General features: G+C 37.9%; 1 protein-coding gene across 1 annotated transcript; it reads right to left on the bottom strand.

Annotated features, from left to right (window-relative positions):
- Positions 1 to 566: 566 nt before the first annotated feature.
- fmn1 (formin 1) lies at positions 567 to 25,553 on the bottom strand. The gene is made up of 17 exons (XM_073855377.1): positions 23,502 to 25,553; positions 23,110 to 23,215; positions 22,401 to 22,462; positions 19,641 to 20,467; positions 16,016 to 16,157; positions 12,447 to 12,534; positions 11,917 to 11,978; positions 11,659 to 11,747; positions 11,382 to 11,511; positions 11,025 to 11,171; positions 10,653 to 10,712; positions 8,154 to 8,274; positions 2,569 to 2,661; positions 1,937 to 1,988; positions 1,697 to 1,846; positions 1,237 to 1,313; positions 567 to 1,113 (listed from the first exon to the last, which is right to left on the bottom strand). Exons 1-17 carry the CDS (start codon positions 25,551 to 25,553, stop codon positions 1,064 to 1,066), a joined length of 4,308 nt encoding a protein of 1,435 aa, XP_073711478.1. The 3' UTR covers positions 567 to 1,063.
- Positions 25,554 to 27,142: the final 1,589 nt, after the last annotated feature.

Here is a 27,142-nt window from a genome sequence, read left to right as displayed (position 1 = left end):
ATGCATTAATTAATATAAATATGCATTCATATAAATTAATGCATATAGTGGTTGTGAATCTTTACTATTTATAAATTCACGTTAATGCTATAGAATACTATAGTTTACATGAACAAGTGTAGCAATTACTATAATATTTTACAGTATACTACAATGTACCACAGTTACTATACTAAGAATACTATAGTATACTATAGCTATTTCATTAAAGATGGTTCTTAATGTCCTGAAGAAATACATTTAATGCAATTAAATGCAGTCTGTAAAGCTTAGAATCTGCCATTTTATACTTTGGAGATGATGATATAGATGCAAAAGTTACACATTAAAGCTTTTTAAAAACACATGATAAGTTATAATACTATAAAATAGTGACATTAAAATATGTCTATGTTATTCTCCACTGTGTGGAGCAAGATTTGCACATTGCTAACTATATACCTATTGTTTAAATAATTGAGTCCAGTGCGTTTTATAAAACATTTATGTTTAGTTTTATGTTGCAAACAGAAACAGAAAAAAACATTGTTGTGAAATAAATGACTTGTGAAGAAGCAACATATCTATAATCAATAAAAATGTGATGTTTATTAAGATAAAACTAAATGTAATGTTTTATTATTGTACATCTGGGTTACCATTGGAACTTGACTTTTTATGTTTTGTATATTCTTTAATGATTTAATGTTGCCACACAAGATACACAACATTTTTACTCAATATGAAAAATAAAGTTATTACTTTTGTAAAGGCGAATGATTATTGTTTTTTTTTTTACATGTTTGAGGCCTTAATTGTGTAGACTGGTAGATCCCAGTTTGAGTTTACTTTTGGATATTATTTTATTTTAAAAGTCATGTTTGTAATTTTAAACAACATCAGTATAATTCATTATTAACCACAATAAAACACTATTTTGTTTATAAATGACACAGGACCCCAATACAGTCTGGAGGGAAAGTGTTGCACAAGCAGGTGTCATTCCTACCAAATGATGCGACAGAGCAGGTTGGACGTTTCAGATATAAATGTATCTGGCCCTTTTCGAAAACCCTTTTGAGTGTTAGCTCCTGGTCAGACTCGCCTCTTTCAGAAGCAGTTTCTTTTTCAGTCATTAAAACAAACACATGTATATCACAATGATGTTTTTTAGAAAACAGTATGCTGTTTAACGAAATTCGGGCATTAAATTTGCTTAAATTTGTAAGAAAGGATAAAAGCAGGCTCCTACCAGTCCGTTTGCATTGGCGCTTCTGGTCTCAATCTTCTTCTCTGCTGTGATGTTACGCACAGACTGTTGGGCCTCTTTGAGCCTTAAAGTCAAGAAAAGCACAGACTGAATAACAGACATAAAAAAATAATAATTTTGTGTTTCTGAAAGCTGAATTCAATCAAAATTTTTATGTTTGAATTGGACTAAAACAATAACTGGATATGACAGTGTTTTCTGATTTCAATCAACATCGACATCATCTATGTGCACCAAACACACGCAGTGTTCTGCATTGAACAATAGACATTATAACTGATGTTGACAGAGTTTGCTGTAAGCGTGTTGCTAAACAAACAGCAGAGATAAAATGAAACGTAAAACTAAACAGCACAGTTCAGATAAACTGTTATATATGTTATATATATGTTATATATATATGCTTATTATAGGAAATACATTACACATGGCACTGTAAAATCTCACCTCTGTTTTGATATTGTCTTGTTGTCTCTCTCCCATCTGATCTTGAAATCATTACAGAATTCAAACCAAAGTGTAAAAATACTGCCAGGCACAACCTCTTTCTCACCAGAACGTGGCTTTAGACCAAAGTACTCAGCCAGGTAACAGAAGCTGAGGTATGAAAGATATTAAGGTGATGTAAAGCACTAGTTTTGCATAACAATGTTTGTAATATTCTAAACAAGGGTGATGCACCTTTACCTTTTACGTGCTGATGTCACTTGGTTTTCCATTGCAATTACTTCATTTTGTGCTGCAAAATAAAAATATGTGTATTAACAATTAACTCTATATACCGTTAAAACACTGCATTTGTATTGTATTGTACCCCTCGTTCATCCTCATAATCAGTACTAAACTGTGAGTCAAACTACCAATAGTGCCAAAAACTTTTCTCCCAGGGCCTGTAAAACACTAGCGTTTCTCCTTTACTACGAAGTCTCCTTCATTGCTTAAGTCTCCCTGATTCCTATCTCTGTCTGCATTCTGAACCTGACTGGCTATCTTGTACAGGTAGGGAGTCACAGACACTTATCAGGTCCCCAAAAGGGCACATCACAGATTTTCGTCATGACTGCAGGATACGTGCTTTCTTATCTATGTAGCAAAGACAATCAAATTATTGTAGTAGAAAGAATGCAAAAGAAAAGCTTTGTTTTAAACACAGACATTTGATATTTGATGCTATATACATAAACTAGCAACAGAAAAATGTCCTAGATCACTTTTGCTTACATTAGCTCATCCAGCCCAAAGCTAACCCCTTATATTTGAACAAGGTACAGAAGAGATTGGATGTCGAATTTGGGCTAATCTTCCACACCATTGCTTACCATTAGAAATAAAACCATCCATTTTCTCCTTGAAGGGATGCATGTGCTCTTGGGATGAATTGGTACACACAGATAGGAATTCTTTCTCACAAACTGCAGAAAAAAGGTGTAAAAATAACACTGGGTTAGATCGATGGTCTCTGACCACAGGCAAAGCCAGTCCTTAGAAAATAAAGTTTACACGACCTTTAAAACAATATTTGATCCAAAAGTAAACAGTCATATTTTTCTGTTAGTTCTCCATCAGCACTTACATTTTATGAAGCTAGCATTACAAAGCCACTGATTCATTACAATCACATACATGCTATTTGCAGATGCTTTCTTACCAAGGCAACGAATAACAAAGTGTACATGTTACAGTGATGGCAATCACAGACCTCAAAAGTCTAAGAACCTCACAACAACTGCAAATATAGTGCATTTCCAGTTATATACTTGTAGAAAGACAGGATGATACTGTATACTGTTGATAAAGATGAATCTCTAAAGGTCATGCTTAAACTTGTTTGTAGAAACAAAGGAAGAACAAAAAAACCCACCATCAAAACAATATGAAGTCAAAGTTCTTCTTGGTTGGTATGGAGTGATATGAACCAAGATCTTATGATCTTAGGGTTGTTTATCAATGAAGTGCTGGCAATATGAAAGCATTTTTGAAGCTATGCTATTAATAATGTTTGTGCATCACAAAGAGGGGTGTACATAACAAGTGTGCAAATTGAAGCAACAAAAAAACCTGGGTAAAAATAAAGCAATAAGTCCCAAGAAGCAGTGGGTTACCAGTGCATTTTATAACAGCTATTATATAGCTGTTATAAAATGCACTGTAACCCCACTGCTTCGCGGGACTTATTGCTTTTATAAAACGGTTACTTCATATACATTGCAGGATTTCATAAAATAAAACACAAATAAGTTGTAATTATATTAGTACAAATATTACTCTTCCGCCAAACAAAGTAGTTCCTCAGAATCAAGAGTGGCTGCAACAGAGTGCAGTTCACAACCAACACAGACGCAGCAAAGACACAATGAAAATATGATTTAAGACTGTGGTGTTTATTTTATAAATCAACATTCATCTAATTTAATTTATACATTGACATTTATATTGTGCTACTTCACTGATATAAATGCTTAACTTTAACTCTTTCCCCGTCAGCGTTTCAAATGAAAGAACAGACCATCCGCTTTCAAACAACAAAAACAACAACAACAAAAAAAACGTTTCATCCTACCTTCATTTGTTCTCTTATCAGTTATTACCTCTCAAATTTTCGGAGACAATTCAATTTTTGTGAAGAACTTTTGTAAGAGATCAGATTCAGAGCCATCAAAACTTACACATCACGCTAAATCCACCACAACGCTGTTGTGTCGGGTGAATGCGTCAGTGTTTAAGTTGGGTAAGATTGCCATCTAGTGGATAATAGCGGAAATATCAATTTAAGACAAAAACAACTCGTTTTCTCTTTATTGACGAAATGACTCAACAATATCTATGACATTTATCTGGATATCGCCATAATTGTGCAAATGTAGAAAAAATTAAAAATGATTAAAGACTGTGGTGTTTATTTTCATAAATCAGTACGCAGCAACAGTGGCGCAGTGATATTTATGTAATGCGGTCTGAACTGTGGGTTTACCGGGGTATTTTATCATGGCTTAGAACGCGTTTCAACCAATCAGAATGAAGAACCAGAACGAGCCGTTTTATAATATTACTTATAAATGTTCCCTTGTCAACAAGATCTCAAAATCTGAATGGCCACCAAACTGCAAATATGTATATACATTCTTAAAAAATGCTGGGTCATTTTCAGCCCAGCATTGGGTCAGAAAGTGTCAAGCCCAATCGTTGGTCCAAATTAACCTAGAAAATGTTTATATTTGACCCAACAATGGGTTAAAACAACCCAAGGGGCTGGGCTCATCCCTTTTTGACCCAACGCCTGGCTGAAAACAACCCAGCATTTTAACTGTGTATGTAAGCAATTTAATAGTCATTCACATTTTTAAAATTTAATGACAAGGAAAGATTTATAACTAAGTAATATTTTTACCCTGGTGTTAAAGGCGGGGTGCATGATCTCTGAAAATCAATGCTGACATTTGAAATCACCAAAACAAACATGCCCCTACCCCAATAGAATCTGGACCTTCTTTAGATAGACCCACCCCATACGCAACCCAGGCAACAAGGTCGGTTATGGCGCTTTCCATCGCATAGCACCCCACGGTCTGGGTCAGGTCGGGTCAGCTCACCTCACTTTGGCTTGGTTTGCTTTTCCATCGAGTTTAGTAACACTTCAGAGTGGAAGGGATTAAAGGCGTGTCGTTATAATTGCGCTGCCTACTGCTGTGACATCATACAAGTGAGAGCGTTGTTGTACATTCCCATACATTCAGCATTTCTCAGTCCGCCACAAAATAAAAATTTACCACCACAAATAGATGTTTGCACATTGCGTTTATCACTACCTCTGTCTCACATGATAGTTTTTGTACAAACACCTGTGGTGTCAGTCGAAGCGCTCCGCTGAGCCTCATTTAAGTTGCATTTAAGCATATATATGCGGACGTGCACGCCGCGAATGTGCCGCCACAAACTGTAAGTCTGTGAAAATTTTTTTTACAGTGTTCCTGATTCTCAACATGTGGATGTTTTCATCTCTAAAAGGGAGTTTTGGAACTTACAGCAAAACACAAATGACAAAAGGTTTACTTGAGACAGCGCAAGCTAGCATAAAGGTAAAGCTAATCTTTTACATTATAGCAATGGCGCTGGTAGTGACGATTCTCTCAGACCAATCTACAGTGTTTTCGCGTCACGTTTTGGTACCAGCTCGGGTCGCTTGGAACTCCGACGGAGGTTGTACTAAAAAAAAGTATCGGGTACTACGTACTGCACCCAGTGGAAAAACCTCCAAAAGTTAGCTGACCCGACCCAAACCAAACCAAACCGTGGGGTACTATGCAATGAAAAAGTGCCATTAGTAGACATGCCCCTTAATGCTGATTAGATACAAGTGTGTTTTGGTACTCGTCCCGACTCCCTTTTCCAAAGTGATTTTCAAAATCATCCATCCTGCCTTTAATAAATAAATAAACAAATAAATAAATAGCAGATGCAAAAGCCACTAAATGCCACCTCCATCAAAAATGAGATAATGATGTTGACTGTATGCTCTCTGTATGTATTATCCTTTCATTAAGTATTTTTACTTCAAATCTGCTTAATCCCATCCTCAGGTCATTCAGAAATACCGGTTTGTTTATTCTGCTCAAATTTATTGCATCTGAGCTCTTCATATATGCTCATACATTGCAAAGAAATGCAAAATGATATAAGCCAAGATCTATTGTAGCAATGCTTAGAGATCAACAGTTTGTGGCTGTATGTGCTTTAGATGGACCAAAACAATTTGTTATGGAGGATGCTCTGGCCTAAAGAGTTAGGACAAACTTTCATTTGAGAAGCCACCCATCTATATGTGCACAATAAATTACTAATAGTGATACACATACGAGAGCTGCATGGACATTCCTATTAAATGTTCTTGTAAAATAGCTGAAAAGTATTTCATGGAAGGAAGTTATTGCTGAGCTGGATTAAGGTCAGTGGTTTCCAAAAGTAACATCATGTCAACAGCAACAGCTGTCATTTTTTTGATGTTTTAATTATAATATGACATGTATGTACCAAAGATCAATTAGGAAAGTCAAACCTTTTGTTAGCAAGAAGTACATAAACACAATACCTCCACCTGTGGCAGAGTCAAAGGTCATCGAATGTCTTTTCTCTAGGTAAGATCTGTTTGGATGCACCTCTGATAGCATCCTTAGATAGCCATTGTACCACCCGTGGACCTAAGCAGTGCTGTTTGTTCAACGCCAGCCCCCCGTCCAATCGGAGGATCAGAGGAGCCAGTCTCCCGGCCCAGTCATAATACACCCTGATGGGAAGCCAGGACGCTTGGACACACTCCATCTGCATCTCACTCGAGATAAAGTTACACACACTACTGTTTTCATTGAGCATTGTGTAAACTGTGAAGATGGCTGGCAGTGTTTAGACATCTACCCTGTAGCGAATCTAAACAAATTATTGATTAAAACTAAAATAATCCAAGGTTAAATTGATTTGGTTCATATTTGTGCAAACGTCTTAATGGACTCAGGCCTTGTTGTTTTAGCAAAGTTTTAATGACATCCATATTTATTATTCGCTCTCTTTATTAAGATGGAAACAGAAATTCTAGGAAATATGTGCAAATCAAAACAAAATGGCTTCTTCTGGCAAAAGTCAGTATTTAGTGTGACTTCTTTTGGCACCAAGCACATATTGAACTCTTTTAAGGAGAATGAAGTCCTGGAAGTCATTCGATTAGAATTAAAAATTAGGGTTTCGTTTAATTTAGGTTTTCTATTGCTCAAGTGTAAGTAAAAGTCACATTAAATCCTTCACACTTTATTCAAATTTTTTTTTTTTTTTCTAATAAAGATTATATAATGCTCACTATATCATTGCAAAAACAACAAAACTTATGGTTCCTAAGACTTTACTATCTATCCAACAGATTTTTTTATTTGGCAACATGCACTAAGGTAGTCAAACTCAAATCGTGACTTTATTCAGGTCTTCTCAACTATTCATTGTGGCGAGCCAAACCACAGCCGCAACGATTACAAAGAGATCAGAAAGATGTCTCAAAGCAAACCGTGGAGACTACAAGCATTAGAAGTTTTCTACAGAAAGTCATTCCCTTTCGTGGAAGCACGCTGTGACTAATTTTTGCAAAATGCACAGAAACATGGTCACCTCGAGCATCCAAACCTTCAGTGGGACCTCGAGCAACATATCCAAGACACCAAAACAACTGAACAAAAAGAGTCATGAGGGGAGTTCAAAAGGCAAGAAAAGGGAAAGAGTGATGGGCCAGATTTGGGAGTCTCCCTGTCGCCCGATAAGAAAGGCTTGTTGAAAGGTAAAGAATACAATCTTTGACACACATCTGTAAGGCCACACTGAACTCTAACTGATACAGTGTAGCGGGAGAACAGCATCTGTGCATCTATGCCGAGATAAAGCCCATCCCATCGGCGATAAACTGCTCTTCTCTCAGATTACATAAGCGCCAAAGCACTGAAGATTTTCGGCCCTACGACAACATAAGCAACAAAGCTGGGGAACCACACAATGCCAGAAGCATCTGATGGGCAGGATTAAAGTCATATCTAAAAGGCGCCAAGTCAGAATCACAGACTCTGCTTCGTCTCCAACATCTGCGCATGCAAATATACGGTGGAAAGTATACGCAGGTATATTCTACCTGATCTAATGTGGTTTAATAATGAATTGTTGCTAACAGATGCAATAAAATCTCCTGTGAAGCCAAGCCATGGTGACCGACTCTAGTCCGCATGACTCATTGTGGTAGAGTTACAGTTGGCGGACGGAGGATCGTAGCCATCCGGCCATCCAAACCCATCTAATCTGGCTTCATCTGATGGTGTAGTAAATCATTGCACAGTTAAAGTGTTTTTCAACCCTTGAGAGAGGTTTTGGTAATTCTTACCTGCCAAGTCCCTGCTTAACTTTCTTAAATCCTTGGAGAGGTCTTCAAACTTCACTTGAGAGGCCAGAAACACATCTTGAGGTTCAGGCAAAGGAAAGATGCTGTTTTCTGTCCCAGCGTTCTGAAGAAGATTGTAAACAAGTTTACCTAGATCTGGTGTCCCACATGAGAAGACCAACATAAACCAGTATGAATACCAATGATGGTCAGGCTGGTTTATGATGTAGAGTAGGGTGGTCCTTATTTTTCAACTTTTAAAAGTTCATGCTCTCCCCCAAGCAATATGTTTGAATAAATAAATAAAAAAATTGAGCAAATTTTTTATATTAATTAATATTTAGAGATTGCTCAAGACCTTTGAAGTTTAACACATTGAAACTTTGTGCTAGCATGTATAATTGTTTAATAATATATACTTATGGTAGCAATGGACTTATTTTACCATGCTCCATGCAATTAAAACTCCTGTTTTAGTTGTGATATGTCTTTCAAAGCAAGAAAGCTTCAATGTGAATGAAGCACAATAGACAATATACACGAACAAGTCTGCTACATGGCTACTCGGATCAGAAGAGACTGAAATAACTGGAACAAAGTTACCTTCCAAGAAGCAATTTTTATGTGTGTTGTGCGTTTTTAAATGGTAAAGTTTTTGCAAAAATATGTGATTTCGGAAATATTCAAAGGCTTTGAGCAACCTCTAGAGTGCAGCGCAAAGATTAATAACGATTAATCGCATACAAAATAAGTTACATTTTGCATGAAATATGTGTGTGTGTGCTGTGTGTAATTATTATGGATATTTAAACACTCACACATACATATATACATTTCAGATTTTTTTATATATATAATTTTTTTAAATGTATATATAATATATAAAAATATAAATAATAACTATATATAGACACATGTAAATGTTTCTTTAATATATACATGAATGTGTGTGTATTTATATATACATAATAACTACACACACACACCACACACATGTACACTCACCTAAAGGATTATTAGGAACACCTGTTTATGCAATTATCTAATCAACCAATCACATGGCAGTTGCTTCAATGCATTTAGGGGTGTGGTCCTGCTAAAGACAATATCCTGAACTCCAAACTGAATGTCAGAATGGGAAAGAAATGTGATTTAAGCAATTTTGAGTGTGGCATGGTTGTTGGTGCCAGACGGGCCGGTCGGAGTATTTCACAATCTACTCAGTTACTGGGATTTTCACGCAAAACCATTTCTAGGGTTTACAAAGAATGGTGTGAAAAGGGAAAAACATCCAGTATGCGGCAGTCCTGTGGGCAAAAATGCCTTGTTGATGCTAGAGGTCAGAGGAGAATGGGCCGACTGATTCAAGCTGTTAGAAGAGCAACTTTGACTGAAATAACCACTCGTTACAACCGAGGTATGCAGCAAAGCATTTGTGAAGCCACAACATGCACAACCTTGAGGCGGATGGGCTACAACAGCAGAAAACTCCACCAGGTACCACTCATCGCTACTACAAATAGAAAAAAGAGGCTACAATTTGCACAAGCTCACCAAAATTGGACAGTTGAAGATTGGAACAATGTTGCCTGGTCTCATGAGTTTCGATTTCTGTTGAGACATTCAGATGGTAGAGTCACAATTTGGTGAAACAGAATGAGAACATCATCATGCCTTGTTACCACTGTGCAGGCTGGTGGTGGTGGTGTAATGGTGTGGGGGATGTTTTCTTGGCACACTTTAGGCCCCTTAGTGCCAGTTGGGCATCGTTTAAATGCCACGGCCTACCTGAGCATTGTTTCTGACCATGTCCATCCCTTTATGACCACCCTCAGAAGGCTACTTCCAGCAGGATAATGCACCATATAACAAAACTCGAATCATTTCAAATTGGTTTTTTGAACATGACAATGAGTTCACTGTACTAAAATGGCCCCCGCAGTCACCAGATCTCAACCCAATAGAGCATCTTTGGGATGTGGTGGAATGGGAGTTTTGTGCCCTGGATGTGCATCCCACAAATCTCCATCAACTGCAAGATGCTATCCTATCAATATGGGCCAACATTTCTAAAGAATGCTTTCAGCACCTTATTGAATCAATACCATGTAGAATTAAGGCAGTTCTGAAGGCGAAAGGGGGTCAAACACAGTATTAGTATGGTGTTACTAATAATCCTTTAGGTAAGTGTATTTTATGATTATTCTTTTCCCAGCACTAGGAACAATTTAAAATTCTGCACAGTGTGTTTTTATTGATATCCTAACACATTTAGAGGGTGAGATTTGAACATTTAAAAATATTTTTTTACCCATTATAAGGACCACCCTAATGTAGAGCTGGGTTGGTTTAACTGGACTATCATTTTGTTTACCAACAAAGCCTAGGTAGTGAAGCTGGTAAATGAAATTTCTGGTGGGGTCACACAACACAGTTTAAAATATATGCTGGTCTTTCAACTAGGGTGTGATCACTTATGAAGGTTTACTTTATGGGCTTTACCTCATCAAAGTTGCGCAGATAGTAGGAAACAATGTAGTCCAACAGACTAATTTGATTATCCTGTGGATTCATAGAGAATTGCATTATAATAGAAATGTTTGATGAAATGCACATATTATATATTTATTTTGAAGCTAAAGATGTAAAACATTTGACCCTGCCTCTGAAAACCCAGCTAAAGTAATTTTACTGTTTTCTACATGAAATCATACAACATAATGTAAACATAACATAACATATCTTTATTATTGACCGAGTAAGGCCGTGTCAAAGATTGAAATCACAGTGAAATCTTAAAAATAATATGAGATTTCACAGATGGGGTCACAAATAAAAAGCATGTTTGTTAAACCATGTAAAGTAAAACTTTACCCTGCTCTTTACATCTTTAAGCTTGGGAAGAATCTCAAGCCCAAAGCCATCCGCCTGACCTCGAACTCTGCTACCTCCGTTCATGTAGTTTCCAAGAGCAAGAATCAGCCCCATAATCTCCCTCACACCGTCCTCCTCCAACAGATGCTGCGACAGTTCAATGACAAATCAATGTTTATGTACTTGACAATGGAGAGAATGGAGACAAAGCAGGCCCTTTTCAAGCACTCAAGCAGATCTTATTGAACAAACGCCAAGTGCTTAAAGGGAAGGGAAGTGTTAAGAACGCCAGCATTTATATATTATCAAATGTTTGATCATATCAGAGGTTTGACCCTTTTGAAAGTGCCTTTGTACCTTGGAGACGCGCAGAATAATCTCAGCTTTGCGCTGTATGGAGGCAACGGCGTCTGTAAACTTCGACTGGAAAATGAAACAGTGAACACGACTGGAGAATTCAGGAATTTGGGAAAGTTCATAAAGGAACCTGTCAGGGAAAATCAATAAATCTTGATATGGTTAATATACACCATTCACAAGGAGCATAAAATGAGCTTGTATATTATTAAAAGTTGCTATTTGTTACTGGATAAAATGGCAAACTATTATCTGGTGTGTTTCTGGAATATCTCACTGTTCAGGTTTGTCCAGTAGTTTGACTTGCTCCTCATCTGAGCTTTCGTAGTGTTTCTTAATCTTCTCCAACTCTTCAGGCTGAGCTCTCTAAGAGAAACAAAACAGATGAGCACACGGGACAACTGTATATACACACATACACTCGAAAACAGATACCAAACTATAAATTATTCAGTTATGTTTGTAACTTGAACTACTAATAAATATGATAATGTTAACAAGAAATGATAAATAAGCTTTGTTGCAGAATACTTACGTTTTCATACATAGCTTCAATGGCATCCAGGTCAACCACTGCATTGTCCAAAGTTAAAACAGCTGTATGAGGAAGACAAGAAAATATGCTATATTGATAAGCGCATCTTATCTTTAATCTTAATCTTTAATTATACTACATCTTAGTATTTGTTGTTTGGCTCAATTCACTAAAATCATTGAAAACAGCTGCTCCTGTCTGACGCACTCGCTGATGTTTATGTGAAGTTGATGTTATATATTTTTAAACGAATACGACACAAATTCATTTAACAAACATACAGCCAATTTACCCCTAATATGAATTGGTGCCAATCGCATTGCTGGAAGTCTCTAGAAATATGCTGAATTTTTTAAACATTGACTCTTGGCTTTTCTTTCCCTATCCAGATGGCACAAGTACGCATTCATTTTTACGTGCCTGTTTATTGTTAGTGGAGATAAAATTAATCTGGACAGGCATATAAAACAAAAACAGACTCAGATGAGCTCCTTTGCTACGCATGTGTGTGGTTCTTCAATGCGGTTTACCTTGCTGGATGTCCTTCATCTCCAGGTGGAGACTTGAGATTAAGATGCCCACTGCTTGAGAGCGCTTACCATCCAGTAACTTAATAACCTAGAAAAGTTCAATAATTAACTCACTTAAGTCACTACACAGAGTTTACGTCAGCACAGGGGTCTACTTTTAGATGACAGGCACATCCTGTTCCCTATATGTCACAATGGCCTGATTTCACAGCTAGAGCCTTAAGCATTGTCTGTGAAATCGGGGAAATAAGTATTAAACTGTATAAAACGTTGTTTTTTTCTTGTAACTAAGGCACAAATGAATACAACAAAACCGTGGAAAATCAAAATCTTTCATCACAAAATCTTCCTGCCAAGATTAAAGGGGACATTTCACAAGACTTTTTTATGACGTCAAATAAATCTTTGGTGTCCCCAGAGTCTGCATGTGAAGTTGTAGCTCAAAATATCATATAGATAATTTATTATACATATAACATGTTTAAATGGCCACTTTGTAGTTGTGAGCAAAAAAGTTCTGTTTTTGGATATGTCCTTTTAAATGCAAATGAGCTGATCTCTGCACTAAATGGCAGTGTTGTGGTTGGATAGTGCAGATTAAGGAGACGTGCACAGCAAAACTTTTACGCCCACGGCCGGCATATGTTTTCAATTGTTACCAATGGAAGTGCTGCGTTTTTCAAAAAAAAACAGCAGCTAGCGTTTTTCTGCGCTGAAAGCCGGCGCTCGGCGGTTTTCCACATTCAGAGTTGAAAAAGATTACACTTTGGGTGAAAAGCTCCACTCGTCAATGTCAGTTCTCACACGGCCATCCAGTCACAGTGTAGATGAAGGGCGGGACAAAAATCACAACAACCGGCGCATCATACAATGACTGATAAACAAAACAGAAGTATCACAGCTACCAAAGCGCTCAGCTAAAAAACAGCTGGCACTATGCGTCCTCCAGGCATTTTCAGCCGCGTTTAAAAGCTTTGGTGTGCACACCCCCTAAGCCGGGATGGTATTATCATCACAAGGGGAGCCAAATTTCAATGACCTATTTTTTTCAGATGCTTACAGAGATTGGTTTACCAAAACTAAGTTACTGCGTTGTTCTTTTTCACATTTTCTAGGTTGATAGAAGCACTGGGGACCCAAATATAGCATTTAAAGGGACATTCCACTTTTTTTGAAAATATTTTCCAGCTCCCCTAGAGATAAACATTTGATTGTTACCTTTTTGGAATCCATTCAGCTGATCTCCGGGTCTGACGCTAGCACTTTTAGCATAGCTTAGCACAATTCATTGAATCTGATTAGACCATTAGCATCGCACTAAAATTAACCAAAGAGTTTGGATATTTTTCCTATTTTAAACTTGACTCTTCTGTAGTTACATTGTGTACTATGACCGACAGAAAATTTAAAGTTGGGGTTTTCTAGGCAGATATGGCTAGGAACTAAACTCTCATTCTGGTGTAATAATCAAGGACTTTGCTGATGTAACATGGCTGCAGCAGGCGTAGTGATATTACGCACTGCCTGAAAATAGTCCCCATGCTATTGAAAGTAACCAAGGGGACTATTTTCGGGCAGTGCATAATATCACAAGAGTCAAGTTTTACAGTTGTGTTCAAAATTATTCAACCCCAACTGAAATTGATTGTTTTGGCCGGTTTGACATTGATTTTGATCATTCAGTCATCCTGCTTACAATTACATCAAAGAGGCATGTGTAGGTCAGACAAATATAACATAACATTTATAATGAAATAACCACAAATGTCTTTTCTGTGCTCACATCATTATCAGTTTTATTCAACCCCCAAGTGACATTCAATCTTAGTACTTAGTACAACATCCTTTTACAGTTAAAACAGCTTTTAAAAGTGAAGCATAGCTTGACACAAGTGTCTTGCAGCGATCTACGGGTATCTTCGCCCATTCATCATGGGCAAAAGCCTCCAGTTCAGTCACATTCTTAGGCTTGCGCACTGCAACTGCTTTCTTTAAGTCCCACCAGAGGTTCTCAATCGGATTTAAGTCTGGTGACTGCGATGGCCACTTCAAAATGTTCCAGCCTTTTTTCTGCAACCATGCTCTCGTGGATTTGGAGGTATGCTTGGGATCATTGTCCTGTTGAAAGGTCCAACGTCTCCCAAGCCTCAGGTTTGTGACGGACTGCAACACATTATCATCCAATATCTCCTTGTACTGAAGAGAATTCATGGTACCTTGCACACGCTGAAGTTTCCCTGTACCTGCAGAAGCAAAACAGCCCCAAAGCATGATTGGCATACTGCAGTCGACTCTTCTTATTCTTTGGAGACAGCAAGGGGGTGCGCCTGGGAGTTCTGGCATGGAGGCCTTCAGTACGCAGGGTGCGCCGTATTGTCTGAGCAGAAACTTCAGTACCCACATTTGACAAATCTTTTCTCAGTTCCTCAGCAGCCACACGGGGACTTTTTTCCACTCTACGCTTCAGATAGCGCACAGCAGTCGCAGTTAGCATCTTTTTTCTGCCACGACCAGGAAGCGTTTCAACAGTGCCCTTTGCCTTGAATTTGCGAATGATGCTTCCTATGGTGTCTCTTGGTATGTTTAACATCTTTGCAATCTTCTTATAGCCATTGCCCTTCCTGTGAAGATTAATCACCTCTTCTCTTGTCTTCCTGGACCATTCTTTTGACTTCACCATGTTTGTAACCACACCAGTAAATGTTTAGAAGGAGTTGAGTATCACAGTCATTTTAAAGCTGCCTAATTGGTGCTTATTAGGCTTTATTGCTGTTCCCTGACATCCACAGGCGTTTTCAATACCTGATTGAAAACACTTCAATGAACCTCTGTTCTTCAGAGTGGTAGTTCTTTAAGGGGTTGAATAATTGTGTCAATGAAGAATTCACAAAAGAAACATTTACTACTATATTACAAAACCAATTGATGTCATTTTAGTTGCATATGGTTCTTTAAGAATTCATTGTAGGATTTCATTCTGAATACAATTACAAATGTACACTAAATTCCCTAAAACCCTGAACAGCATTGGGGGGTTGAATAATTTTGAACACAACTGTAAATAGGACAAATAACGAAACTCTTTGGTTATTTTTTAGTGTGATGCTAATGGTCTAATCAGATTCAATGGATTGTGCTAAGCTATGCTAAAAGTGCTAGCGCCAGACCCGGAAATCCGGAAAGCTGAATGGATTCCAAAATGGTAAGAATCAAATGTTTATCTCTAGGGGAGCTGGAAAATGAGCATATTTTCAAAAAAGTGTCTCTTTAAACAGGGAAAAAGTCACATTTTCATATGACATGATCTCATTTCATAAACAGTATTGGAGGGAGACTATTCAATGAATTTAATTTATTTCAATTCATTCTCATTTCCTATATAATTACAGCAATCTAAAGGCAACAGGTAGGGCATGATAGCATTGCAAGTGCATATGTAATGGAAAATGTTGAAAACTACTCCCTCTGGTGGACATTTATGAAATCTGTACTTTTGAACGCAGATTTAAACGTAATAATAAATTTGACATGCATAGTAAAATCTTTATTTTTATCAACTTCAACTGTACCTTCCTAGCTTTGTTTTTCCTCTCGTAGGCTTCTAAGAGAGGTTTTCTTTTGGTGGGCGACGTGGCTTTAGCGAACAGCTCCGCAAACTCATTAGTGTTTATTATCTCTGGCTCCACGAGTGCGCTCCACAGCATATCATTTCTAAAAAAAAAGGACAGAAAAATTGAGATGAAGACAGATGTGTTGGGATGCCTAAATTGCTGGTTCTTTTCTTCTCTTGAAATATTGCACAAGTTGACCAATTTTTCTGCTCACTCGAATGTTTTTGCTCGTGTTACAGGCTTATCAAGATTGAGGCCACCAACCGAAGCACTTACAAATTGTGGCATCTGCGAAAACCAAAGTAACATAAGGTATTTGTTGTTGCCGGGCAACCGTGACTAAAGGCAGGAAAGGGGAAAATCGACACAGGCTCAATGTGAGTATTCTAACTTACTAAATTTTCTCTCCCATAAAAATAATTAAGGAGCCAGGGCGACGGCGTGTAGTTAAGCCTGACTGGGTTCGGCTTTGGCTTAAATAAATGCTCAAAGAGAGAGACGAAAGCTTTTATGAGGTGTCAAATAACATCGCAACAGCACAGAGGTGGCCGCGCTACAGAATCCCACAGAAATCCACACCGCCACTAGAGGTCCTGGAAAGACGGCTGCTCAGTCTGTGGCTGGCCCCTAAATGCAGACAAATGTCTGCAGCGGTCTGTCTTAAACCTCCTATGAGGTCTGATGAGGGAGACTTCAAATGTCTGCTTCACTTTTGGATGTACGTTGAATGTTTCCGAGGTATTTTAAAGGAATAGTTCACACAAAAATAAACATTTCGTCAATTTAGACAATATACACGAATGCAAACTCATCTTTTTCAAATTATAATTGATGATTGTGAGTCCCGTGACCAATCACCATAGAAACCAATTACAAGTAAATATACACTTAATTTTGAGTCTGTTTGTTATGTCTGAAATGACATGAGGCTGAGTAGATATCTGAATTTTTGAGTGAACTATTTCTTGAGGAATGAAGAACAATACGAATACGGTTTATATTTACATTTACGCTTTCCTTAAAGGTGCAGTGTGTAATTTTTAGAAGGACCTCTTGACAGAAATGCAAAATAATATACAAAACTATATGGTCAGGGGTGTATAAAAACCTTTTTATAATGAACCATTATATTTTTATTACCTTACAATGAGACGTTTTTATCTACATACACAGAGGGTCCCCTTACGTGGAAGTCGCCATTTTGTGCCACCATGTTTCTACAGAAGCCCTTAAGGGACAAACTTTTTTTACTAAGTTGTCTCCGTCAATTACATGTTAAGTAATTGCAGTAATTTCACTGCAATGAAAATTTGTCAGTTATTGAAATGCCTTATTTTCATGAATGTCACTTTAGTTATTTCATTGGTATTTAACAAATTTGGCTGTCTTTGGCTGCTAAACCCCTTTAGATGCAAAAAGTTTCCTGTCAATTTCACTGTCCTTTCTTAATAAAGATAAAAAGCAAAAAAATTCCTATACATTATGCACTACAACTTATGTAGTTTTGTACAAATGCTTAAACGGATAAATTAATTAAAGGAAAACACCACCGTTTTTCAACATCTTACTATGTTCTTACCTTAAAGGAATAGTCTACTCATTTTCAATATTAAAATATGTTATTACCTTAATACCAGAATTGTTGATACATCCCTCTATCATCTGTGTGCGTGCACGTAAGCGCTGGAGCGCGCTGCGACGCTTCGATAGCATTTAGCTTAGCCCCATTCATTCAATGGTACCATTTAGAGATAAAGTTAGAAGTGACCAAACACATCAACGTTTTTCCTATTTAAGACGAGTAGTTATACGAGCAAGTTTGGTGGTACAAAATAAAACGTAGCACTTTTCTAAGCGGATTTAAAAGAGGAACTATATTTTATGGCGTAATAGCACTTTTGGAAGTACTTCGACTCGCCTGAAAAGTCCGCTCCCCTTCTCCCTCTCATAATGGGAGAGGGAGGGTGTTACTGCGCCAAGTCGAAGTACTCCCATAAGTGCTATTACGCCATACAATATAGTTCCTCTTTTAAATCCGCTTAGAAAAGCGCTATGTTTTATTTTGTACCACCAAACTTGCTCGTATAAATAGGAAAAACGTTGATGTGTTTGGTTACTTCTAACTTTATCTCTAAATGGTACCTTTGAATGAATGGGGCTAAGCTAAATGCTATCGAAGCGTTGCAGCGCACTCCAGCGCTTACGTGCACGCACACAGATGATAGAGGGATGTATCAACAATTCTTAGTTAAGGTAATAACATATTTTAATATTGAAAATGAGTAGACTATTCCTTTAACTTAGACAAATTAATACATACCTATCCTTTTTCTATGCGTGCACTTATTCTTTGTACAGCTTGTCGTGAATTTGTTAGCAGCGGTGGTGGCCAGTGACTTCTTTATTCGAGGGCCCACGATGCAAAGTTTGACACTACATATGTAGCCCGTCATGTGTGTGGTTAATAATTTCAAAATATGTGTTCTGCGCGTTAAGTTAATCTATGTGCATCACGTGTCTTGTCAAAATAAGTGCCTGTTGCAGGCGCGTAATCAGAGTTTACTGTTAAGGGAGTGTCTTGCGTGTATTTTGTGAACCTGAGCATTTTTTAGCATCTTTTATCATAAACGGTTTTGACGCGTCTGCAGCAGGCACTTATTCTGACAAAACACGTGATGCACATGATGCAACAAACACATATTTTAAAAAACACGAGCAACACACATGACACTCCGAACACATATTTTGAATTTGCGCCCCTCGGAAAAGCAGTCACAAGCCGCCATTCGTTAGCATTTAGCCTAGCCACATTCATTCCTTAGGATCCAAACAGGGATAAATTTAGAAGCCACCAAACACTTCCATTTTTTTCCTATTTAAAGACTGTTACATGAGTAGTTACACGAGTAAGTATGGTGGCACAAAATAAAACGTGGTGATTTTTTGAGCGGATAAAAAATGAGAACTGTATTGTATAGCGGAAGAACACTTAGCTTGCAGCACTTCGACCTCAGCGGAGTAGTCAGGAGTGATGATGTTACTGAGCGCCGATGGTCGGAGTGCTTATCATTGGCATTGAAAAAGTGAAATTACTGAACCTAAACATAAGAGCCTCATAAAAATGCTCATTTACAAGAGAACATGTTAGACACACCAAGAGAGCATCTGAACTCCTCATTTGTCAGTTTAAAGGTGCAGTGTGTAGATTTTAGCTGAATCTAACGGTGAGATTGTGAATTTCAACCATCGGCTCAGTCTACAGCTCACCCCTCGCTTTCAAAACACATAGGGAAGCTACGGTAGCCGCCATAGGACAGAACATTTCGTCGTCAGAGAACATGTAGTGACAAAATGTGCTCTGTAAACAGTTTTCTGTTACGCAAAATGGCGACTTCCATGTAAGGGGACCGTGGTGTACGTAGTTAAAAATGTCTCATAAGGTAATCAAAACATAACAGATCATTATGTAAAGTCGTTATACACCACTAAAAATAGATATGTATATAATATTATATTTTATTTCTGTCAAGTGAACCTCCTAAAAGTTACACACTGCACCTTTAATTAGGCATGGCCATATTACCTGTTATCTTCAACTTGTATGCGTGTCCAGTACAGCGGTTTCATCGGACAGACCGGCTCCACTGACTGTTTGCGAAGAGAATTGTCTGACACTTCATCGAGGAACACACCAGAGCCTGAAGGAGGTGGGGGGATTGAATGGAAAACTGGAGGTGGTGGTGGTGGTGGGGGACCACATCCTGTCATGGGTGGAGGTGGTGGAGGAGGTGGAGGTACACTTCCTGGAACATGCGACGGCTTAGCAAGAAGTGAAGATGAATTGGGAGCAGAGGGGCCAGGTGTAGGAGGTGATGAAGGAATCGTGTTACCACTTAGTTGTACCTGAGGCAAGGCAGAAAGAGGAGGTGGAGGAGGTGGAGGTACACTTCCTGGAACATGTGATGGCTTAGCAAGAAGTGAAGATGAATTGGGAGCAGAGGGGCCAGGTGGAGGAGGTAAAGGAGGAATCGTGTTACCACTTAATTGTACCTTAGGCGATGCAGGAAGGGGAGCGGGAGGAGAAACTGTCTTCTGTTTGTCAGTGAAGTTAAAGTTTTTTGTTGAATTAAGGTCTGCATTTTTCAACGCATTATTTTGGAGATCAAGGCTTCGGCTCTGGGCCCCTTTGACCTCATCAGACTTGATAAACGTCTCTCTGTCTGTCTGAACGCATACAGAGTGAAAGACCCGCGGTCTGATGTGGTCTTCAGTGGACACGGCAACATCTCTGAGATCCTTGTGATGATTTTTGATTATCTCCCGCTGTAAGCTTGCAATGGTTGCTTCTAGTTTGGACAGAACTGCTTCATGTTCCTTATGAGTCCGGAAGAGCTGATGTTTGTGATCATCCTGCAATCAAGATTCAAGATTTTTTATTTGTCACATACATAGTTATATGAATATACAATATGTGGTGAAAGTGAAATCATGTAAAAGTGTCAAAACACACGTGGTATACGTGCATTTACTGACATACTGTAACATATTCACATGTGTGCGACTCCTCATTTCAAATTAAACTGAATTTAATCAATTAACCTTAAGACTCATCTAACAAAATAAATCACACTTATGTTGATGTTTAGATTAAATATCAAAATGAAGCACAGCCTCTGAGTTGTTTTTCTGTACAGCTGTATGCATTTCTGTACAGCACTTTTGTCAGCATGTGCGCTGTTTTAAATGTGCTCTATAAATCTTGAAACTTGAACTTGAGTTAAGATAGGAAATAGTGCCACCTGTAGACGAAATGAATGTAATGCAATAAATAAATAGCAATGTTAAAAGCATTATTGAGTATTGGGCAATGACGTGACGTTAATTATTTTGCATCTGTATGGTTCAATTAAATGTAAAAGGTAGGGATGCACGATATATCGGCCGACATATTGTTATCGGCCGATAACTGCTTATTTTTAATATTATCGGTTATTGGTCTGATAGCAAAATTAGGCCGATAAATGAAAGCCAATAAATTATGGATTATTTTGGTTTGTTGAACCACTTCACTTGCTCATTGCTGGCCATGTGGAGTTTTGATTGGTGCTTCCTGTGACATAGCACGAAGATGACACGTGTTGCGAGCTTAAGAAGAGTATGCTAGTCTAGCGCAGTGGTTCTCAAACTGGGGGTCGGGGCCCCCAGGGGGGCCGCGAGATGGTGCCAGGGGGGCCCCAGTTTTATGACATTTTATAAAATAAATTATTTTATCAAGAATTCTGTGTTCAATTAAACCTAAAAAATAAGACTAATAACCAACAGCACTACTTCGTATCATTTAATATGTTTTGTTTAATCAAAAGTTGAGTTTTAAAACAGTTTCTTGTCATAAATTTTCTTTGGGAGGGGGCCGCAAAGGAATCCACCATACAAAAGGGGGGCCGTACGCAAAAAAAGTTTGAGAACCACTGGTCTAGCGCAAAGACAAGATGTCCGCGGTCTGCGAGTTTTTCATTGTGAAAATAATCTGAATATTTATCGGCCTATATCGGTTAATGGCACCCAAATTTAAAGAGTTATCGGTATCGGCCAAAATTTCCATATCGGTGCATCCCTAGTAAAAGGGTTACATTTTCAAAATAAATTAGCAAATTACTTGCATTCATTCTCTTTTTTGAGGACCAAGTCTAAAGTTTCTGGTTTTATTTAATTTTGAAAGAATATTTGGGGGGTAATTGCAAAAATGTCAATGTGGTGTAAACGGTCTGTGTCAATTGGTGTAACTAGTATTTTTTTAAATGAAAAGATAAATATATTCATAAAAAATCTAGTCTAGTGTAATAATATTTTTCTTAACATATATTTTTACATAATTTATCAAAGATTATTTCGAAAACAGAGCTGTTTTCAGCATATGTCAGGACAAATATTACAAAAACGCATTAAAATTTACATTTAGAAATAACTAATAAAATGATATATTAAAGATAATTGGTTTTTTTTATGATTACGCTTACATGCCATCAAGGTGGATAAAATATTTAATATTTCTCATTCTTTGGTGCAATTGACGGTTACACCATTAGACATTTTCAGGTCTTTACATTCAGAAAAATGTTGCAAATTTTATTTCATGAACTCAACATTAATACACTATGTGCATATAAATAAACCTGATGCATGCTTTTAAAACAAGTTTTTTAAAAGATTTTTGAATTTTTCATTTTGCCAGACCATTTTTGTCACTGACCCTATTACTAAAAGTATACCAACTAAAGCTTACTGAAATGAATTTAATGTAATGCTGAATTTAATGTAATGTAAACACTCTTAAGATTATTACCTCTATCTTCTCCTTCTCCTCGTCAAATTCTCTTTTCTGCTGCAGAAGAGCTGCCTGATGCTCTACAAACATAAAGGATAAGAAGGCTATTATTGTTTTGACCATATTGCTAAATGTGTAAATCTATTCCCTTAATCTTAAATACAAGTGACAGAGATTGATAATGTACTGCAGGTGCAAAACATTCCAACAGATGTCAGTAGTGCCTTATTTAGGGAACAAGTGAGGAACAATGGGAAACATTTTCTAATGTTGTCAGTATACTTAAATCAAGACTTATGTCATATATGAACATGAGTGTGTGTTTTGGTGGGTCAGTTGACTCCACACCCTGCAAATCCTCAAGCAATTGCATTTCTTGGATTTAACCTATTTTTTACAGTTTATGGATGTAACCAAAGGTTAAGTGTTAATATAAATGCAAGTACATTTATGCAGTCTTTTTATTTCACAATGTGGAACCCTAACTGGTCTTTAAAAAAAGAAATATATTGTGCTGCCCTGATGGGAAAAGACTTTGAGTGATACATACAAAACAAACATGATCATGCAAAATATGTTATCTCATCTGCAGAACTGCCCATTAGGAATACATGAAGGGTGGAGGTGTATTTGAGAGTTCTGTCATTAAGTACAAAGGCAAATATCTGAATGATGGCAAACATTTACATTCACTGCTCTTATTTCATAATATGCAGTAAGGGCTTACCAGCTTCTGTGTATTTCAGGCCGATCTTTTCCTCCTTGTCTTTGGGTTTGGGTGGAGGCCAGATGGTCTGAAGTCGCCTTGGTGTGCGTTCCCCACTCACCTCAGACTAAAGGAAAGACAACAACAGTTACAGTGCAATGTAAAACATGCATACATATGTAACTGAATATGTAAAATCAAATGAACCAATGAGCTGTAGGTTTTAAAAAAATAAAAGTGAATGAACAAAAAGCAATAACAAAATCCTGACTGGATGAAGCTGTTGATGATAAATGATGATCACACATTTTATATGTAATATAAATATACTATAGATAGACAGACACAACAGACTATATTGGGTAATGCTAACCACAACCCTGTTTTTAATTGTCAAAAAATTCACTTCATACATTGGACTCAGAAGATCGTTTGGTGCCTGGTGACTTAATCGTGTTCCTGTCAAAGAAAGCTTTGAGAGCCTCTTTATCCCTATTGATCTTCTTTTTTCCGGCATCCCCATCCATGCGAGATGAGTTCTCTTTTTTAACTGTAAAGAATGCTTTGAAGGCATCTAAAGTCGTCTCTGTATTCGGAGATTTGATAGTTTCCTCAGATTGGGAAATCACAGTTTCTTCTACGTTTTTTTCTCCAGGCTCCTGGCTGATAGGAGACAGTGGAGGACTGGTCAGGCTCTCCTTCTTTTTCTTTCCCTCTCCTTTGCCGCTGTTAAAGAATTGGGTAATCTGCTCGAGAAAGTCCCCCTTTGAATCTTTCTTGGTAGACTGATATGGGCTTTGGGGTTGGTCTGGAGTTTCTTGTTCTTCGTTTGCTTCTTTCTTGGTGCCAAGCATCCCAGTGAAAAGCAAGGACAAATGGATTTGTAACTCTTTTACTGTGGTGGGGGACATGACAGTTTGGTCGGACCCAAATGGCAGCGAAGGGTCTGTTGTCTTTTCAGGAGAAGATGAATCCAACACAGGGGATGCATCTACAGGTTCTAACATTGTCTCTTCTTGAATCATTTCTCTTTCTTTTATTTTCTCAATCGATTCTTCTTCTCCCTGCACAGCTGTATCCGTTCCATCCAGCGTCTTTATCTCTATTTTCATTTCCTCCTGTGGACCATCTAAGTCCTGTTCTCTCTGTCTCTTGCCTTGGGAATCTTCCTGGATTTCTATTTTCTGGACAAGTCCTGGTTCTGGTTCAAGTGGGGCTGTGATAGAATTACCTAGTTTGGATAAATCGGTAGCTTGTGCTTTAGTATCACAAAGGCCAACACTGACCTCAGGATGTCCAATCTGGATCCCAGTCTTATTGCTTGTGGTAGGAGAATGGACAAAGTTGCTGTCTAATTCAGCATTGCTTTCATTGCATGAAGCTTGAGAAAAGAGGCCTTCGGCAGTATCATCCCTCTGTTGAATCTTTTCAGTACCAATACACGATTTTTCACAAAACGGTTTAACACATAGTTGGGTCCTGCTGTTTAAAGACGATTTTGAAGAAAGATCCTTTTGATCTGTGAGATTACAATTGTTACAATTTATTGATTTGCTCTGAGCATCTGAATTTGTATCCAGAGAATCTAAAGTTGTGTTTTGGTTAATATCAGAAGTAGCATCTGCTGTATTTTGAAGATCTCCATCCATCTGGCTCACAAGATCAGATGCTTCCTGCTCACTTGAAATGCAATTTTTCATATTTTGAGTCTCTGTGAGATCATCTTGAGAAGATCTGCGCATCAACGTTTCTTCATCGCAGCTCTCTTTCAAAACATTTATTTCTTTACAGAATACGATCAACTCTTCTGTGCGGTTACTGTTGGGTATGTGGCGATCTTGATTGTCATTTTGAACAGTACCACACTCACTGCTGATGCTATCCGACCCATGTCCATTATTTTCAAATACGTCTTGACTGAATATGCAAATATCCTTACCATTGCTTGCTTGATCTCTCATATTGACAGATCCCTCTATGCACTCACTAAAAACAACTTTTTCAGTATCTATTGTATTTGCTGAATCCTCAAGTTGTTTGTCCAGATTGATATCGCAATCACTGGCTGAGATATCGCTAAGTGATTTAGACAGGGCGTCAGCTAGACCATCTGTTACGTCCTGGTCGGAGCGGCTTGTTCCTGACGGTTTATCTCTCTGGTGTGAAACATTTAGATCCAACTCCAGCTTCTCTTTTTCTGGAGCAGAATCCATCTCATGAATCTGAATCTTTGATTTGTTTACATTGTCCTCAGTCCTGTTTTCCTCAGCATTTGTATGCAAAGTCTGAACAACTGACTTAAAACTGTCCAAACATTGAGTGTTATCTCCTAAAGAAGAACCTTTCTCAGTCAAAGAGTGAAAAGAGGTTATAGGTGGACTATATGTTTGCAGTTCCTGTTTTATGTTGTTAGGAATAAGATCTGTTAATTTGCCAAAAAATGTATTAAGGGCATCACTGTCCATTTTTATTCAGTAAGTCGTACAGACAAATGTATTCTGTTCACTGGTATTTTCCACAGAAACCAGGTTATTTCCATATGTCTTTCCAAATCCGTCCTACCCTGAATTTCAGGTCTTCGCGTTAAACAAACTTTGACATTATAATCACGAACTACTGTATATCTGTCATTCATGAATCATTTAAATACATAACATTCTGCTTAACCAAGATAGCTCCAGATTTAGGTCTGTCATGTATTTTTTTCTAATGTGCCCTATAATGAAGTTTCCAGAAAAAGGATGCCAGGAAAATCTGCATGTAAAATTTCCAGAGATGATGTTTTCAGGCCGACATTGCAGAAGAGCTGAAGAAATGGAAAAAAAGTCGGCGATGTACCAAAGAACCAAGTTTTGTCCCTGCTTTGTATCTCCTTCGTTCGAAATGTCCACAGTTCTCAACAAGAGTACGACCACACCAAAACACTGAGAGACACATGTGTGCTCCACCTACATTCAGCCACATGACACGTATCCTGGTCACAAGCACAGTTATCCACGAGCCACAGCAGCACCTCAGAACCACACCCAAGTACAGTAAAGCACACAAAACTCCATGAAGAGAAACTGTCCAATCATGAACAACTCTAATGTCCCTGCTTCTGTAGAGATAGAGATCTCCGTCTGTACACTTCACACAAGACAGAATCACCTTAATCATGATTAACCTGTTTAGCTCCAACCACATGTCTGTATTGCCAATCTGCCTTATGTCCCATGATGAAAACCTATGATATTGATCACTAGACTAGAGTATCCCACTGCTTTGGCTACAGTAATGTACAAGGAAATAGCAGTTTTTAATATAAAAGATATATTTTTTGCATGCACCTCCAAGACAGCCATGCAACTTTGATACTTGTCTTCTTTAAAGAGTAACTAAACCCTAAACCAACTTTTTTTAGTTAATGATCTGTAAGAATGATGCTTTATTAGTGCTGTTCATTGATTTTAGTAAGTTTTTTGACATTTGGATATAAAGTGTTTCAATACTACAATATATAGTGTAAAAACGTCTGAGTGCTGCCCTCTTCAGGTTGAACGGTGGCTATTGCAGTTGATTTTTCTTATTGGATATTGGGTCCAAAAAATAACTCGTGACGTAAGCAGGTTCAAGCTCACCACGCCCTTGTTACGATCTCACCACACACTTGGTACAAGCTTAGTTCGTCCCCTCTATCTCCGTTGGGATCTGCCCACTTTTCTTGCATTTTTCAAATATTAACAGTGGGCGGAGTCAGGCTCTGAACAGAGGTTTAGTCACGCTTTAAAGTGCTTTAAAGGTGCAGTGTGTAAATTTTAGCGACATCTAGTGGTGAGGTTGCGAATTGCAACCAACGGCTCAGTCCACTGCTCACCCCTCGCTTTTGAAATGCATAGAGAAACTATGGTAGCCGCCACCGGAAAAACATGTCATCAACGGAAACTACTTAGTAAAAAGTTTCTATCTCTAGATAAAAGTTTGTCCATTAAGGGCTTCTGTAGAAACATGGCGGCACAAAATGGCTACTTCCACGTAAGGGGACCATCGGTGTATGTAGATAAAACGTCTCATT

The sequence above is a fragment of the Misgurnus anguillicaudatus genome, chromosome 18 (assembly GCF_027580225.2).
Source record: "Misgurnus anguillicaudatus chromosome 18, ASM2758022v2, whole genome shotgun sequence".
Lineage (NCBI taxonomy): Eukaryota > Metazoa > Chordata > Actinopteri > Cypriniformes > Cobitidae > Misgurnus > Misgurnus anguillicaudatus.
This window is presented reverse-complemented; position numbering and strand designations above follow the sequence as displayed.